At 57.0% G+C, this 16,388-nt stretch overlaps 1 protein-coding gene across 2 annotated transcripts in view; it reads right to left on the reverse strand.

Annotated features, from left to right (window-relative positions):
* Positions 1-12,104, reverse strand: part of ATOH8 (atonal bHLH transcription factor 8) — a 34,226-nt gene extending 22,122 nt beyond the window's left edge. Inside the window, exons 1-2 of one of the 2 annotated variants that reach the window (XM_036874070.1) lie at positions 11,231-12,104; positions 1,739-1,930 (exon numbers count right to left, since the gene is read on the reverse strand). In XM_036874070.1, the coding sequence (XP_036729965.1) occupies positions 1,739-1,930; positions 11,231-11,986 (948 nt within the window). In that variant the 5' untranslated portion in view covers positions 11,987-12,104. Of the gene's footprint in view, positions 1-1,738; positions 1,931-11,193 lie in introns of those variants that run through there. The other variant, XM_036874071.1, reaches the window with a different exon arrangement.
* Positions 12,105-16,388: the final 4,284 nt, after the last annotated feature.

The following is a 16,388-nucleotide window of genomic DNA, read 5'->3' on the forward strand; positions in this document are numbered from 1 at the left end:
CCCTCACCTCCCAAGCATCTAGTTTCCTCCCCAGCCCAGGGCACTTGCTCCAATCAAAGAACAGGGAAGGAGGGGGGCCCGGCACTCTGGCCTTTGGTGGCTGACGGGAGGACTTGGGGAGGGGGGGGGATGAGGGGCAGAGATGGGGGAAATGGCGCCTGCCCACCCTGCCCATCCACACCTCCGAGCGACCACCACCGAATGCCAGGGGAAGTTCACCGAGAGTTTACAACCCTCCTTTGTCACAGAGCGCTGCATGGAGCCATCAATCACGCCCTTAATTTACCCGTGTCACTTTCCAGAGGAAAGCCGCCCTGCGAGCAGCCAGTGGCGCTTCCTCTCTCACCCACTTGACGAAGATTTCATCTAATTGGTCCACATTAAATCACTCCCAGGATCCCAACGTGCCATCGCCGCAGCAGCGGCAGTGGCTGGCGGTGGGGACATGCCGGGGCCCTCCCTGCTGTGGGCAGGAGAGACCACAGAGGGCCTCCCTGGCTGGAAGCCTCTTGAAGGGGCCCCTGGGAAACCTGGAGAACCCAGAGAGGGGCCTCCTTGAAAGGGGGGGCTGGGGGAGGAATGTCAGGGATGCGAGGAGGGGCCGGCCAGGAAGGAAGGAGGAGGTGGTAGGAAGGAATGAATGGAGGATGCCACAGTCACTTGGCTCCCCCCCCCGCTCCCCATCCCCGGATGCCCAGGGGAGTCAGGCATCTCTAACCACCTCTACCCTCTTCATGGATGCAGACTGGGTCCCACCCTCTGTCTCTCTCCCTCTAGCCTCGTGGGCACAGAGATCCAGAGGGCTGCCATAAGCCTTGCTCTGCACTGCCTGGCAATGACCCCCAACTGGAAATGCTGGAAGCCTAGGCCACCTGGGAAGCGTAGCTGTGCCCGACACCTTTCCTCCTGCCCGTATTTCTCCAGACACATCATGCTTTGTACAGGCTGTTCCCTCTGCCTCAGATATTGTTCCTGCTTCATCTGCCCGGTGACCTCCTGGTTGTCCTGCTGATGCCAGCTCAAACACCACTTACACAAAGATGACCCTTCAGACTCCCTTGGGCAGGAGAGGTAACCTGTCCCTTCTCCGCCTGGCCTTCCCCTGCCCCAGCACAGGCCTCCGGGGCCTCCTTTCCTACACTCTTCTGCCCTTATCCACAGGCAAGAGGGTCTCTGAGCATCCTGTGAGCTGCGACCATATGTTTATCATTTTTATACCCCTGCCCGGCAAGCGTGGCACATGGCTGGGGCTCAGTAAATCTCTTCAGAATGCATGAATGAATGAATGAATATCACTTGCCTTAATGCGTGGCCTCAGGTAACCCACAGGCCAAGTCACATCACCAAAACACACCGAAGGGCTCTCTTGGGCTGTTACCAGTTCAGGAGATCTCACCCTGATATGACATCAATCAGGGGTCGCATGGGGGATTCATCCTAAGAGCGTGTAAGGCCAGGAAGAGCTTCAGAGATAAGCTGTCCTCCTCATTTAAGTGATGAACAAACGCAGGCCCAGGGTGACTGTCCCAGGTACCCAGCAGCCCCATTACCAGGAGTAGAGTCACACACAATCCCAGGGGCCTGAGGAGCCCTGAAGCTGGCACGAACCCCAGCAAAGCTCCTAAAGGCCGAGCTCACCGGTCCCTTTGGAAGCCTGGGGGAGTGACGGGCTCCCCAGGTTCCTGTCCCCACCTCTCTGTCTTCCCAGGAGGCTGCTGCCTGCGTGGCTGGCACATACCTTGCGTTTCTTGGCACGGCCCTCGGCCTGCAGGGTGCGGGTGCAGCGTTGCACACACTCGGAGAAGCTGAGGTTGCTATGGTCGGCACTGTAGTCGAGGTCGGCCAGCCGCGCCAGGGACAGGATGTAGTTACAGGCGATCCTCAGGATGGCCAGCTTGGACAGCTTCTGCCCATATGAGTAACATGGCACCTGGAGGGTGAGAAGGCGTCAGGAGGGGCTGCCAGGGTCTCTGCTGAGAACGGCCCGGGGGCACCTCAGCCAGGCAGGTGTAGGGCCCCTCACACTGACATCTGCACCGCCGGACAAGGGATTGCAGGGCGGCAGAGGTGGCCCATCTAATCCCTCAACCCGGATTTTATTCCCTGTTCTAAGCACCCGCTGTTTCCACACTCACAACCTTGGGAGGCATCCATATTCCCGCGTCACAGGCAAAGAAATCGAGACTCAGCTCTTGCCCGAATGTCAGTGAGCACGAAGCACACCGAGTTCCCCCAGGACAGAGCTCCACCCCCCTCCCTCCCTGAGAAGGAATCTCTCAGAGAGAACAGATGTTTTTTAGCTCTGAGGGTCTACTTACTCATTCAGTGGCACTTGTCTTGCTGGGCACTTGGGGCCCGACAACAAATAATAGCTCGGGTCTGCCATCAGAGAACTTACACTCAAGAGTGACGTTATAACGTCAGAGCAGAGTTAGCTGCCCGGGACTCTGGGAACAGATCAGAAGCAAAGTGCCAGTGCTCAGCTGGGGGGCCCACAGCTGATTGGCTTTCTTTTGCTTGTCTCTTTTTCTTTCTGCCCTCTGGACCTGGGGTTCTGCTGGGCATTGCAACAGGACAGCCCCAACCAGACTTGACAGCCTTGACATTCATCACCAACTAGGCACTCACTAATGGCACAGGGATTTGTATGGGTGAAGCGATGGAGTCTCTAACATTGTCCACCAATGCTCCTGCTGCTTGAGCAAAAAGCTACAAAGACTGCAGCAGAGTTCTGTGTCGTAACACGGAGACATCACCACAAAGTCCACCTGACAGGTGCTAACCAGTAGAGCTGCTCTGATGCGTCGTTCACCTAAATGGCCCAAACGTGCACTGCAACCCAGGCTGCGGTATCCTCCTCTCTATGGCTCTCCAGGATCTACACTCAGCATCCATCCCCACCACGGATACCTGGTACTAACCCTCAGCCCACAGAGAGTTGGGGTGCCTTGCAGGGACCACTCAACAAGTATGCCGGGCACTGTTCTGGACCAGTGGTTCTCAACCGGGGACGATGTTGTCCCTAAGGGGCAGCTGGCAATGTCTGCAGACATTCTTGATCGTCACCACCGGGGAGCAGGCGGGGAGGGGCTACTGGCCTGTAGAGGGCAGAGGCCAGGAATGCTGCTAAACATCCTACAATGCTCAGGATCCTACGATGCCTCCACAACAAAGAATGACCCAGCCCGAAACGTCAGCAGCGCTGTGCTCGAGAAAGCATAATCAAGAGAGCCGCTTCAGATGAGGACCCTAAACGCGTCAACATCTTGATCTCACGTTAAAGCTCACTTTGTCCAGGAGCTTTCCCTGACCTCCCACCCAACCCTACCCCGGGGACTAGGGCTGCCTCCCATTGACGGTGCTCTAATAGCCCGCCATCTGTCCTTAACTCCTGATTACTGTGACTCATTTAATGGTCAGTCTCTGTGTGAGCTGTCAGGGGAAGGCCTCTGTATGCAGAGCCTAGCCCAGGTCCTGCCCATCACCGGCCTCCAAAGGGTTTGTTGACTGAGGGAATGAATGAACAAATGAATGCTCTCCCTCCATATCTATCAGGTGACTCCAGAATGTTTAGAACTGGGTTCAAAAACCGTTCTCTCTCTCTCTCTTTTTTTTTTTTTTTTTTTTGGCCATGCCGCTCAGCTTGTAGGATCTTAGTTCCCGGACCTGAGATTGAACCCGCGCCCCCTACAGTGGAAGCATGGAGTCCTAACCACTGGACCGCCAGGGAATTCCCAAAATTCTCTGAGGATAAAGATTTAGTTATTTGGTGCAGAGGTGAAGCTCATACACCTTCTGGTCACCTGGGCTAACTCCTGGCTCTAGCTACAAACCCTGGGCAGGAGACATAACCGTTCTGAGCCTTGGTGTCCTTGTCATATTGCTAACAGGACTGACCGACCACACAGCGTGGTAAGGACTAAAGGAGATGGCATATGCGCTGCACAGAGTAAGGCCTGATACAAGTCAGTGACATTATTACGGTGGGTGTTGCAGAGGGTCTCCAAAGAGGGGCTCCAGAGAGGGTGAGAAGCAGGAGATCTGGAGCCAGGACATAGTGCCTGCTCATTCCCCCACCCCCTGGGGGTCCTGAGACCGCAGGCCCAAGGTGAGGTTTGCTGCCACCTTTCAAAATCCTCTAGCAGCCAAGGAGTTGCCCTTCACCAGGCCAGGAAACGCAGGGAGGGGCAGGGAGGTGACACAGGGACCACCAACTCCTGTGCATTCCCCTTCCCCCTCCCAGCCCTGGCCACAGCTCCAAACCCATCTGAGAAACGCCTGCAGAACAATGCACTTTGCCTGTTCTCATCCAGAGTCCAGAGAATCCTGCTTTATTAGCCTGAACAAATAAACAAGGTCTGTGGGACAGAAAGGTTCCCTGGGGCAGGGGCAGGGGTCTCAGGGAACAGCCTAGCACCTCTGCCTCCCCTGAACCCAGGGAGGGAGTGCCCTCCTGGTGGAGGCTCTGGACACCGGGCGCGGCTCTGTGACACAGGCCCTAGTGTGCTGTTACCCAGAGGCCATGCTGGGAGTTACCCAGCTCTTTGAGCCCTGGGCCCTGAGCAGCTGGGCTTCCCTGCCAGCAGGGAGCAGGGATCTTGCAAGGGATCTGCACATGGGGATCCAGGGTCATTGTGGGACCACAGAGCAACAGATGAGGTCAAGGCCGACCTAGGGGTTCCCGTGCCAAGTTCTGAGCCAGTTTTGCCCCAGATTTGTCACTCTGTCCCACTGCTTGTGTCAAAGTCCAGGTCTAACAAGAAAATCATCTATTGAGGGGGCTTCCCTGGTGGCGCAGTGGTTAAGAATCCGCCTGCCAATGCAGGAGACATGGGTTCGAGTCCTGGTCCGGGAAGATCCCACAGGCCACGGAGCAACTAAGCCCGTGCGCCACAACTACTGAACCCCGCGCGCCTGGAGCCCATGTTCCGCAGCGGGAGAAGCCGCCGCAATGAGAGGCCCGTGCACCGCAGCGAAGAGTGGTCCCCGCTCGCCGCAACTAGAGAAAGCCCTACGTCACGCTGCAACGGAGACCAAACGCAGCCAAAAATAAATTAATTAATTAAATAAATTAAGAAGCAACTGTGGAGTTTAAAGAACAAAACCCATCTATTGAGCTCTGGTTGTTTACCTGGCACCGTGGTCACTATTTACAGGTAGTTTTAGCCCATTGAAACTTTTCCCCAAATAAAGATTGTTACCCCATCTGCACATGAGGAAACAGAGAGGTGACATATTGGGCCCCAGGTCACTCAGCTAAGACCCGGTTGGAGTCAGAAGCTCGTGTGTTTATCGCCCAAGGAAGGCGGGCTCTCCAAGCTCCCACCAGGAGCTTGGCCACCGGGCTCTCCAAACTCCCACCACCAGTGGTGGCCATATATGGGACACCAAGGGCGTCTTCTGCCAGCTCACTCTACCTCCTCCCGCTCCCCAGGGTGTGCTCCTCAGCTCACCTGGCTAATTCCAGATGATCCTGGTGCCCACGGCCCAGGATGCAGCAGCTGGGCCCCCGAAAGCCCAGCTCAGAGGCAACCTGGTCTATGAGGATCTGATTCTAGGAGGTCAAGGTAAGGCAGAAAGAGCTGGTCTGAATCCCAAACAGCAGGGTGACTTTGGACAGGTAGCTTCACCTCTCTGAGCCTCAGTTTTCTTATCTGGAGAGTGGGAATAATGCCTGGGTACCCTGGATGACTGCTGGAACCAGGCCATCCCCTTGCTGTTTCTTGTGATCTACTAAGGCCAGGCAGAGGGCTGGGTGTTGTGAATATAATTCATCTTTAAACAGCACCATGAGGTAGAAATGACAACTTCCACTTTACAGAGAAGCATTTGATGCCCAGGGAGTGTAAGAACTTCCTGTATCTCTCAGCTGATGAAAGATAAGCTGGGTTTTGAACTCACACCTTAGCTGGGCTCTTTCCAATCAGCCAGAAGCAACGGCTTCGGGGGATGGATGAGCATCTATAGCCTATGGTGGGGAGGTGGGCAGCCCAAGCTTCTGAGCAGGGGATGGAGAGTTCTGGACTCCATGGGACCCCAGCCTTGGTGCATTACCTCTCTGAGCATCCACAGCGAGGCCCAGAGCCCAGCCATCCCACCACCTGCCAGGGACCACACAGCAGTCATCTGCTCAGCCTGGGCAGAGGACAGAAGCCAAAGGAGGCAGCAGGGCCACTCGGCCGCAGCTACTGACAGGCAGCAAAACTTCCTGTAAAGTAGAAGGACCTGCCTCACGCTCACCCCACAAGAATTGTTACGCTTCAGAGAAGCAGGTGCAGTATGGGGATTTTTCACCAGGTCCCACGTGCCCCTAAAAGATTCCATCCCACCTACCCCAAGCTGGACCCTCTCCTGGCTCCAGCAAACGGGAAAAAGCAGGAAGGGCACTGGCCCGGGATTCTGAGGACCTAGCTCTACTCCGGGCCATCCACGTGATCTTAGGTCCACAACCTTAGGGGACCTCAGTTTCCTCACCAATAAAATGGGCATCAGAATACCTGCTACCTCAGAATGGAATCGCCATGGGCAGATGTAGGGAGGCGCTACAGAGAAGCAAAGCCAGGAGCCAACCAGCCAATGTAGAGGAGGCCTGGAAGCCCTCCACCCACTTGCCTCTGTGCCAACTCCTACCCACCCTTCAGACCCAGCCCAAGATGCCCACTGAGACTCCTGGACCCGCAGAGCTCCAACATCACTGCATCCCCGGCACACAGCCGAGCACTTGATTCCATTTGAAATTTTTCTCTAATCGGCTCCTGTCAGTGAGTGCTGGCTCCCTGGGGTGAAGCCGCTCTACACAGAGCTGTTCAAGGTCCTTGTCAAGTTCTGTTTAAACAAAATCCCAACCTGCTACACAGCAACGAGGCTGGACCCTGAGAACCTGGGTCTGAGTAGTTAAAAGCCATGGCCCAGGGCCAGACGGGACAAATCCTGGTCACTCACTCCACCTCTGTAAGCATCCCCATCTGTGAAATGGGAAGGCAGCATGACAACAGGGCCAGGTAAGGCACTTCGCCCCGTGCAAGGAGGCTCAACAAGCTGCTGTCCTGGTGACTGTGGATGCGAGGGGGCAGGAGAGAGGCTTCTGTCACCCCTCTCCCATCTGGATGCAAGCAGGTCCGTCCCCCATTCCCTGAGGAGGGGGGTACAGGTTGCAGTGGGGCCATGGGCCCCTGCCATCCTATGGGGTCTGAGATTGAGGGAGGTGCTGGGCTGGGGGTGCCATCCTCATGTCCCCTCCTGGGCCATCCTGAGTTCACTTGCTGAGGATTCCCTGGGACACTCCAGGGGCAGCAGAGGAGGGCGCCACTGGTTTGGCACTTCAGCAGGTCCTGAGGGCTCCTCCTTGCTGCCCCAGGCCTCTGCCTGGCTAGGCTGCCATTCCTCCATCAATGCTGAGGGGCTTCATGCTTCTTGGGGAGAGAGGAAATCTGCACAAATCGGCACATGCACCAGATGCCCCGAGGGTGAGCACAGCCTGTGAACCAGAAGGTTCTGCCGGGGAGGCCGAGGCCCACAGCTCTGGCCCCTCCCCTCACCCACCCAGCAAGGCCAGGCTTTCCCTTGGACCCTCTCCCACCTGGCCCGGAGCAGCCCTGCACATGGGCCAGGCCCAGCTATGCACACATGGCCTTCACGTGAGACGGCGGGGAGGGCCCCGAGCAGCTGGGCTGGTGGCATGTGCTGCGGCCTGACCATCTGCCCCGCATACGCACCCCCTGGCCCCGCTGCCCGGGGGCCTCCCTCTCCCCCACCTGCACTTCTCATGGCCAAGCAGCCCCCCACCCCATTCCCTTCCTGCTTGAGAGCATGATGGGTTGGACAACACAGAAGACTGTCTGGCTTCCCCCATGCTGGGGGTGGACAGCTCCCGGGTGGTCACCAGGCTGAAGAGCGGGGCCGTTAGGAGCCTGGGCCCTGGAGCGACTCGCTGACTCCGATTCAATCCAGGCTCTGCAATGACAGCGGCACACAGCCACGCAGGCTGTGACTGCACCACGCCCGGGAGGGCACCGGCACCCTGAAGCCTGGTGAATGGCAGGCCGGGGAGGCATGCAGTGCAAAACCCAGGAGGCCTCATACGGTGGCCAAAGGCTGCGAGACCTCCACCAACTTACAGAAGTTCCCTGAACCTCGGCCTCACCATCCGTGAAACAGGGGTGGGAATGAGGGCGGGGGGATGGGGGGGTGGGAACAATACCTACTTCATTAAATGAACTAATACGCATAACACGCTTAGCACACGACCCAGTACAAAGGAAGCATCTGATAAATGGCAGTTTCTATGATTATTATTAAAATGATTACAGAATTCTTATTTCTACATCGGTCAAGGCCTTTGCCCAGCACTGAGGACGTTGCAGATGTTCGAGAAATGTTCATTCCCCCTACAGCCCCCATTCCTTTCTTCATTCGCTCTCTGCAGAGAAGCGGTGTATGAGGTAAGCATTATCACCATTTTCCAACTTTAGCAACTGAGGCTCAGAGAGGGAAAGTGACTTGTCCACGGTCACACAGAAAGCATACAGCAGAGGTATAACTCAAACTCCGGCCTCCGGACTCCCCGCCCAGTGCTCTTTTCACCGTACCAGGAATCTGCTCAGAGAAATGAAGCCCCAGACCAGAGCCACAGTCCCAGAACTGACCTCGGTGCTGCAACAGCCATGGCCTCATTTCAGGAAAAACCGTCCTTCTTCCTCACCCTCCTTTCCCAGGGTCCATTTCAGACCGTCAAGCCTAAGCCTAGATCCAGAGTCACAGCCTGCCTGGATAGGGGCACACACACACATACGCACACGAGTGTGTGTGTGTATTCACGTGTGCACTTTCTACAGGTGGGATACTGAGGTCCAGAGGAGGAAGGAGCGCCTCTGAGACGCAGGACTTTCCCCATCGGATGGGGGCTGTGATGTGGACATGGTGAGTGTGCCCTAGTGACATTTCTTTCCCTCCCAGACAATAGACCGGTGCCCACCAGCAGCCTTTTTGGGGAAGGGACAGATGGACTGGACAAGGGGGGGAACAAACCGGGGCAGGCGCTTCTGATCACGCGTTTGTGTGTTCTCTTGGGCACGTGTACTGATCGTGTGTATAGGTAGAGCTGTGTGTACCTGTGTGTGTGTGTGCACACTTTCTCCCTGAATTTGTCCCTCTTATATAGAACTTCCGCACAAGAAGGACAGAAGTGAAAGGAAACCACGATTAACAATCTCATCTCAGAGAGTCAGCCATGTGTACGCCCACCTTCCGACTTAACAACACTGTGAGTGCAGGGCCCACAGCGCTGATACAGCTGACATTGTGAGAAGCATTTGGCCAGGCGGGCATTCCAGAAACTTCTGTCATCTTCCCTAACCCACTAGGTGATCTTGGAAGCGTTTCCTTCCTTCTTTCTCCAGGCTCCAGTTTTCCATTCCATTAAATGGAAAGCTAATTCAACCGACGGGGATGTTAAGATCAAATAAGATGGAATTTATTACTGAAAGAAGTTCAAGCCACTGGACAAATGAGATGTAGTTGAACACACAGAGACCGTGAATACTTTCTCGGAACTGAAAGAGGCAGCTGGAGGAGTAAAGAGGACCCTGAACTGTCAGTTAAAGGACCTAGGTGCCAGCCCTGCCCTTCCTCTCACCAGCTGTGATGCTCTGGGCACGTGGCCTCCCCAATCTGAGACGGGTTGCCCTAGCTGCAAGGTGAGCAGGTGGACAGTCATCTCTCTGCCATCTCATCCTTCCATCCTGGGCGGTAGGTAGCAGGATGCCCTCCAGGCTGCCACCCTCTGACACAGAGCCACTGCCTGAGGGTGAAACTGAATTCTCCACTGGGCCCACTGCCCAAGGTCCCAACTGTCTATGACAGTTATCTGACTCCTCCACTCCACTCTACCTCACTGACCAATCATCTTACTCAAGCCCAAATGTGACACTTTGGCTCAAAAGTCATAGAAACTCTTTTCCCCAGGAGTTTAATTCCCTTCCCATGGATGGACACAGGCACCTTCCCTGCCCCACCCACAGGAGGAAGAGGAGAGAGTGTGATCCAAAAAGATCATGTTTTCTGAAATCCTTTGTTGTTGGCTAAAGCCCAGAGAGGGTGAGTAACTTTCCTGAAGTCACACAGGAAGTCAGCTGCAGAACAAGCAAAAATCCTGACCATTCAAACCAGTCACATCCACACCCCCCCCAACCCTTCCCCATGCCCTGTGCGGGGTGGGGGCAGGGGGCACTTACCACACTCTTCTTAGATCTCCGCTCTGTGAAAATGAGCAGCCTAGAATCCCAGGGCAGTCTCAATCTTGTCTAAGTGGAATTGTAAAACTGCCACTCCCCACTATGGGTAATTCTTGGACAAATATTCTTTCCCATCGGCCCCAGAAGACAGTGTCTGGTGAGGACAGCCCCCACCTTCCCCAAACTAAGAAGCCCCTAACCCACCCCAGAACTAGTTTCTGAAGATTCCCTGATCAATCAGTCCCCTCAGCAGACCTGCCTGCTTCAGCATGCGGCAGGCGGCGAAGGGCAGCAGTGGAGGGGATCTCCTGGGAAGGCTCTCTCCAGCCAATTCCTGAGGCCGCCCCTGCAGAGGGGGCTCAGGCTTGTACCCCGGGTCCTTAAGGACACCAGGAGCGAGGGGTGCAGAGCGCAGAAGCAACCTGAGTTCAGGGGCATCCCTGCTGGGAGGTGGGGGCTGAGGAGGGACTGACAGGTTCCCGTGGAATGAGGGACCCTTATGTTCTGGCAAAACCAGGACCACCCCTCCGCAGCATTCCGGGCCTCCAAGACCACGCCAAATTGCCGGAAGGGTAAGGGTCTTCCCCCTTTCCCCGCCGGAGACAGATTCCCACATTGCCCCTCTCCACTCCCCACCGCGTCCGAGGGACTCCAGGAGACAAATATTCGCTGCCATAAAAGTGAACTATGAGGGGTGAAGTCAGACGCGCAGACAGGGTCACCCCAGGGGGGATGGGGGTGGCTGTAACCAGGGCGTGCCCGAGCCAGAGATCTCGAACCTTCACCCCCACTTTGCAAACTAAGAGCCGTACCAACGCTGTGGCAAAGGTCACTGCCCCAGGAGGACCCAAACCTGTCTGGGCCCTGGGGCCGACCGGGCGGGGACAACTTGCCGCTTACCCACGCCCTCATCCTCCCAAAAGTTCCCCCGCCACTTACCCACCCACTCCCGCAGTCATACCCGGGCGCAGTGAGGATGTGTGGCTGGGAGCCGGTACCTGCTTCCTGAGCGCCTCGAAGGCTGCGCTGATGGTGTGCACCCTCGTCCGCTCCCTGGCGTTCGCCAGGAGCCTCCGGGTCTGCTGCAGGGCTTTGATCTCGGAGGAGGCGGCTGTAGCTTCGCCCGGCCGTTTCCTAGGCGACGCGGAGGAATCCGGGTGGTTATTGTAAATTACGTGTGAAATTGACGAGTAAGAACTTTCCCCAGGGCGCGTGGGGGGGGCCGGGCGCACTGAGGGCTCCGGGGGAGCAGGGGCCGCCGACGGCGTGGGGCGTGCTGGCGGTGCGCACAGCAAGATGCGGGGACGTAGGCCGGGCTCCCGGAAAGGCTGTGCCTCGGGACCCCCAGGTACCTGGCCCTGGGGCGCTGGAGGCGGCGGCGGTGGCGGCGGCGTGGGGAGTCCCGGCCCCACTGCGCCCAGGGCGAAGCCGCGTTTCCGCGCGTCCAAGACCTCCGGAGCCCGGGCGCCCCCGCGCTCCCCGGCCGTGTCCGCGCCCCCACCTGAGGGAACGGCCGGCGCCACCCGGGCTGGCACCGGGGCCGGGACCGGCTGCAGCCGCTGGGTCCTGTCCCGCAGCCCGTTGGTGGCGGCGGCGCCGTGCTCGGGCGCTTCCAAGTCCAATCGGAAAGTTTTATAGCCGTTCGCGCGCCGCGCCGGCTCCTTGCCTTTCCTCTTGAGCTTCTTGAGGCCGTTCAGCTCCTTCACGCACACGGTCTTCCACGGCCCGTCCTCGAGAACCGGGATGTGCTTCATGGCGCGGGCAGCGCGCAAGGCAGCGGCGTGGGGCTGCCCGGGAAGCGCGCCCGCCGCGCTCGCTCTACACGCTGCGCGCCGGCTCTGCCCGGGCGGCCGCGGCGCTCAGCGCCTCGGAGTCTCCTGCTCTCCCCCTGCTCGCTCCCTCCCTCCCTCCCTCCCTTTCTCCCCCTCGTCCGGGGCAGCTGCGCCGCCGGCTCCGCGAAGCCGCCGGGCTGTCCGTTCCCGGAGCGCTCAGAGTGTCATCTGAAGTCGCTGCCGCCGTGCCAGCATTTCTGGAGAACGCCCGCTGCGCTCCATCTGTGTTTGTTTAGCCTCAGTTTACACAGAAGCCCAATTCGCTAGATCAGTCAGCGCCGCCGCCCGGAGAGGAGGCAGCTCCCGCCGCCGCCTCCCCAGCCCCGGCCGCCCGATCAGCGAGCGCCTTTAAAGAAACAGGAAGCATTTTTCAAAACAGCTGGGCTGCCGGCCGCCTCCTTTGTCCGCGTCCTCTCCACCTCCCCCCACCCCCATCCCTTCTGCCCAGAACCTGCGTCCTCTGACTCTCCCTCCCCGCCCCCTCCTCAAGTCCGGGGTGCTTCTCTTTCCCCAGAGGACAGTCCGCTCCCGAGCACGTGCCTTCTGGGCCCTTCGGCCCTTCCCCAGATCAGAGCCGGGCCTTGTCTCCCTGGCCTTGCTGACCTCTTGGTGACGCAGCGTCGCCTTCCGCACCCAGCACCTCCACGTCCAGCCCTCCACCCCAGCTTGCCAATCGAGAAAGAAACAGAATGGCGACTTCTCCTGGGGGGCGGGGGCGGGGGTGGGGGTAGGTCGACGAGGGAAGGGAAAGGCTCTGGGGTTGCCCGAGACCCTCACTCCCCCTGCACCGCAGCCCCATCCGCTCGGGTCGCTTGCTGGAGCAGAGAGAAGGCCTAAGCGCCAGGCAAACTGAGGCTCTGAAAAGGAGTGGGCTTTCCCACGGTCACGCAGCCAGTTAAAGAGGCCGAGCAGCGTGGAAGCTTTGGGTTTAGACGCAGCATCTGGGAGAATCTCAAGTCACCTCACCCCAGGTTGCCCGCTACGTTGCTGTGGGGAATTCAACCCCAGGCACATAGGGGGTACCAGTCAAATGGAAGCTTTGGTTATTATTATTATTAATAACAGAAGCAGAATAGCTTCTAGAGGCAGATTTCCTGGGTTCAAATGACAGCTCTGCCACTTACAAACTGAGTGTCGTTGGGCAAGTCACTGAACCTCTCTGTGCCTCCCTTTCCTCGTCTGTAGAATGGAAGTAACAATTGTACCTTCTTCCCGAGGTGTTGTGAAGATTAATTGAGCATATGTGTGCAAAGCGTTCAGAGCTGCCTGGCACAAAGTGAGAGCTTTGCAGGTGCCCACTGTTATTGGCAGGCGACAGAGGTCGACTGCCCAGACCCTCGGTCCTCAGTGCCATCCCACTGGAGATTCTGGGGGGGAAAAAAGGGCAAACTAGTGGGCTCTCACCGGAGCCCACCTCCCGGAGGCTGCCCTGAGGACCAGCACACGGTCCTTCCCTCCTCGCAGGTCCTTCCTCTGTGGTAGTAAGTTCCTCCTTGGTGGTGGTTGCTTTAAGCAGTTTGAGAGAAGATAGACCCTTGACCCTGGCCTTGGGCTCTGACCTCTGCAGCCACTGGAATCTTTGTCTTTCTGATTTCAGTCATTCACTCCCATCCCCAGACCCACCAAACCCGGTGGGGTTTTTCTTGTGAAAATGCAGGGTTCATCAGAGTGCCTTCTCTCCTCTAGGGGAGAATGCCCTGGGGGTGGGAGGGGGCAGATGACATGGTGACCTGTGCCATACAGTGTCCTGTGAGGTAGGATGGGGGTCCAGGCAGAAGGTTCAGGGGCAAGAGCGTAGACTGTACTTGGCTTTTCAACTATCAAGCTCCATGACCCTGAGCAAGACAGTTCATCCCACTGGGGTTCTGAATCTGTCCTTGAGGATGATATTTCTGTCCAGCCAACCTCTCAAGATAGTTGGGAAAGTAAAAAGAGATCACAGATGTAAAAGGACTTTGACATAAGACTTCAAACATCCCTTCACACGTCCACATTCACACAGAGACACACGCAGAGGCATGCAGTTTTCTGACTATGGTAAATGCAAAACCTCATTTTTTCCACCGGGATGGGTCCCGGCATCATAAAATGTGTGCTTCCTGAGGCACCCCCTTCCCTGGGCACCCAGCATCTTCCCAGACCTTATCTCTCTCCTGAAGACCCAGGGTTAAGCCCCAGAGAGGAGTCCCCATTCTCCTTCTGTTTCCCCCACCAGCCCGGGACCCTCTGAAGAGAACAGTCTTCTCACTCTTTGATGACTGGCCCCAGTCTCCCCTCCTCCTGTAAGCCTTGGCTGGTCAGCACAGCCCCCTGTCACTCTTGCTGGTCTCTGCATGTGGCCACTCACAAGAACTGCTGCAACTCGTCCTCCACTGAGGTCCTGCCTGAACCCCTGGGTTTGTGAGCTCCCGAAAAGCCACTGTTTCCTTCCTCCCTGTCTTCCAGGAAACTTTTGCTGAAGGCTTCATGCCCTTTACATTCTCCAGATCCCAAGCAGAAGCTGAGACCCCCAGCCTACCCACTCCTCATGCACCCAGCCAGTCGGTGGCAGAGTTGGGGGGAAAGCCAAGACCACCTCTCCAGAGCTGCTGAGGTCCTCTCTGAGCCTCAGTTTCCCCCTCTGTAAAATGGAGATCGTATTATTGTCTCATAGGGCTGGCATGAGGATTAAGTGAGGCTGCAAGTACAGCACTGAGCCTGGTACGTAAGTGGAATGACGGTGGCTTTACGCATCCTGGGTTAGCACACCTGCCCAGGCTCCTTGCATCCCAGCTTTTCCCCCCAGGCTCGGGGTGCACTTGCAGGCTGGGGTGTCCATGGCTAGTTAGGGCGTGCAGAAGTCTCATGGCAGGACTGAAAATTGTCCCTAAAGAGGCCAGGCTGTGCTCCAGGAAAATCACGTGTCTTGGTTGAATAGCGAAGGCTCCACTCATGCTGATCCTGAGCCTGTCACCAACTCTTCCAAAACAGAGGAGAAGGTCACTGAGATCCCAAGGGGTGGGAGGAAGAGAAGGGAGTGGATAGGAGTGGTCATCTGCGCTGGGTGGAGGTAGAACGGGACTCAGACCCAGCCGGTCTCCCAGGACATGCTCCTTCCCCCTCGCCATGCTGCCTCTCCCGCTGGTCAAATCGCGGGGCCCAGGGGTTGGCATCAGGCTAGCCTAGTGCTTTGCCACTCACCAGCTGTGTGGCCTCGAGCAGCCTCTTCACCTCTCTGAGCCGCAGTTTGTTATCTGGGCGTTATCTCCTTAGTCATAAGATGGAATGCCATGTACCGGAACAGGAGGGCCCAAGTGATATGAAGGGTCCCTGTTATTGTGATTCTCAGCCCACCAGGTGGCAGACCTTCGAAGTCCAGGCTAACTGCCCAAGGTCCCCCAGCCTAAGGGCAAACCGGCCACCCAGGGCTCCCTTCCCTCAGCCTCCCAGAGAAGTGGAGGGAGACCAGCCTGCCAGCACCCCCTGGTGGTATGACACTGTCCGGACTATACACAACATAGCCGTTTCCCCACAAGGATTTAGAGCCAGGAGTGGTAGCCCTGCAATGACAGCAATTTGGATTTTGTGAATTCATAGAATTTCCAGGATAAAAAGGCTCTCCAGGCTCCAGGTGGTCTCACCCCCTGTTTGGAATGGGACAACACGGACATCCAAAGAAAACCTATGCCCTACATTAAAAACATCCCCCACTGAATCAAGTGTTTGAGGTTACTCTGGGCTAGCATGACCGTGCCACTGGGAGGTTCCACATCCCCTGTATGGCTGGTCCAGGGAATAGGAATGAAACTAGAAAGGGAAGTGAAGGCAAGAGCTTAGGGCTTAGACCACTGGGAACAGATGTTAGAAAGCCAGGCAGCAAAACTCACCACCACACAGGGAGTGACTACAGGCTCTATTTCACTAAATCCTTATAACAACCCAGGGAAGTAAACCCATTCTACAGATAAGGAAACTGAGGCTCCTAGACCAAAAAACAAAACAAAACAAAAACTTGCCAATGGAAAGGAAATAACAGAAGTGGGATTTGAACCCAGGCCAACGGACCCAAAAACTTAAGCTTTGAACCATTGTGTTTTGCTGCCTCCCGAGACCTCAGTGAGTAGCATCTGGGGAGGTGAGTCACTGGGCCACCTACAGGGCTGGCCTCTCTGGAAGCCTGGCTGTCCCTGCATGTGCCACCAGCCTGGGCGAGCTTCTTGCTGTCCTCTTCTCAAGGGAAGCCACTGTTCTCCCTTGGACCAGCTCAATGACCCTCCAGCTCCTTCCAGGTCAGGGTCAGATGGCAGGGGCACTGCCTCTGGACATTTGATGTTCTCGGGCATAT

Source organism: Balaenoptera musculus, chromosome 13 (assembly GCF_009873245.2).
Source record: "Balaenoptera musculus isolate JJ_BM4_2016_0621 chromosome 13, mBalMus1.pri.v3, whole genome shotgun sequence".
NCBI classification, from domain to species: Eukaryota; Metazoa; Chordata; class Mammalia; order Artiodactyla; family Balaenopteridae; genus Balaenoptera; species Balaenoptera musculus.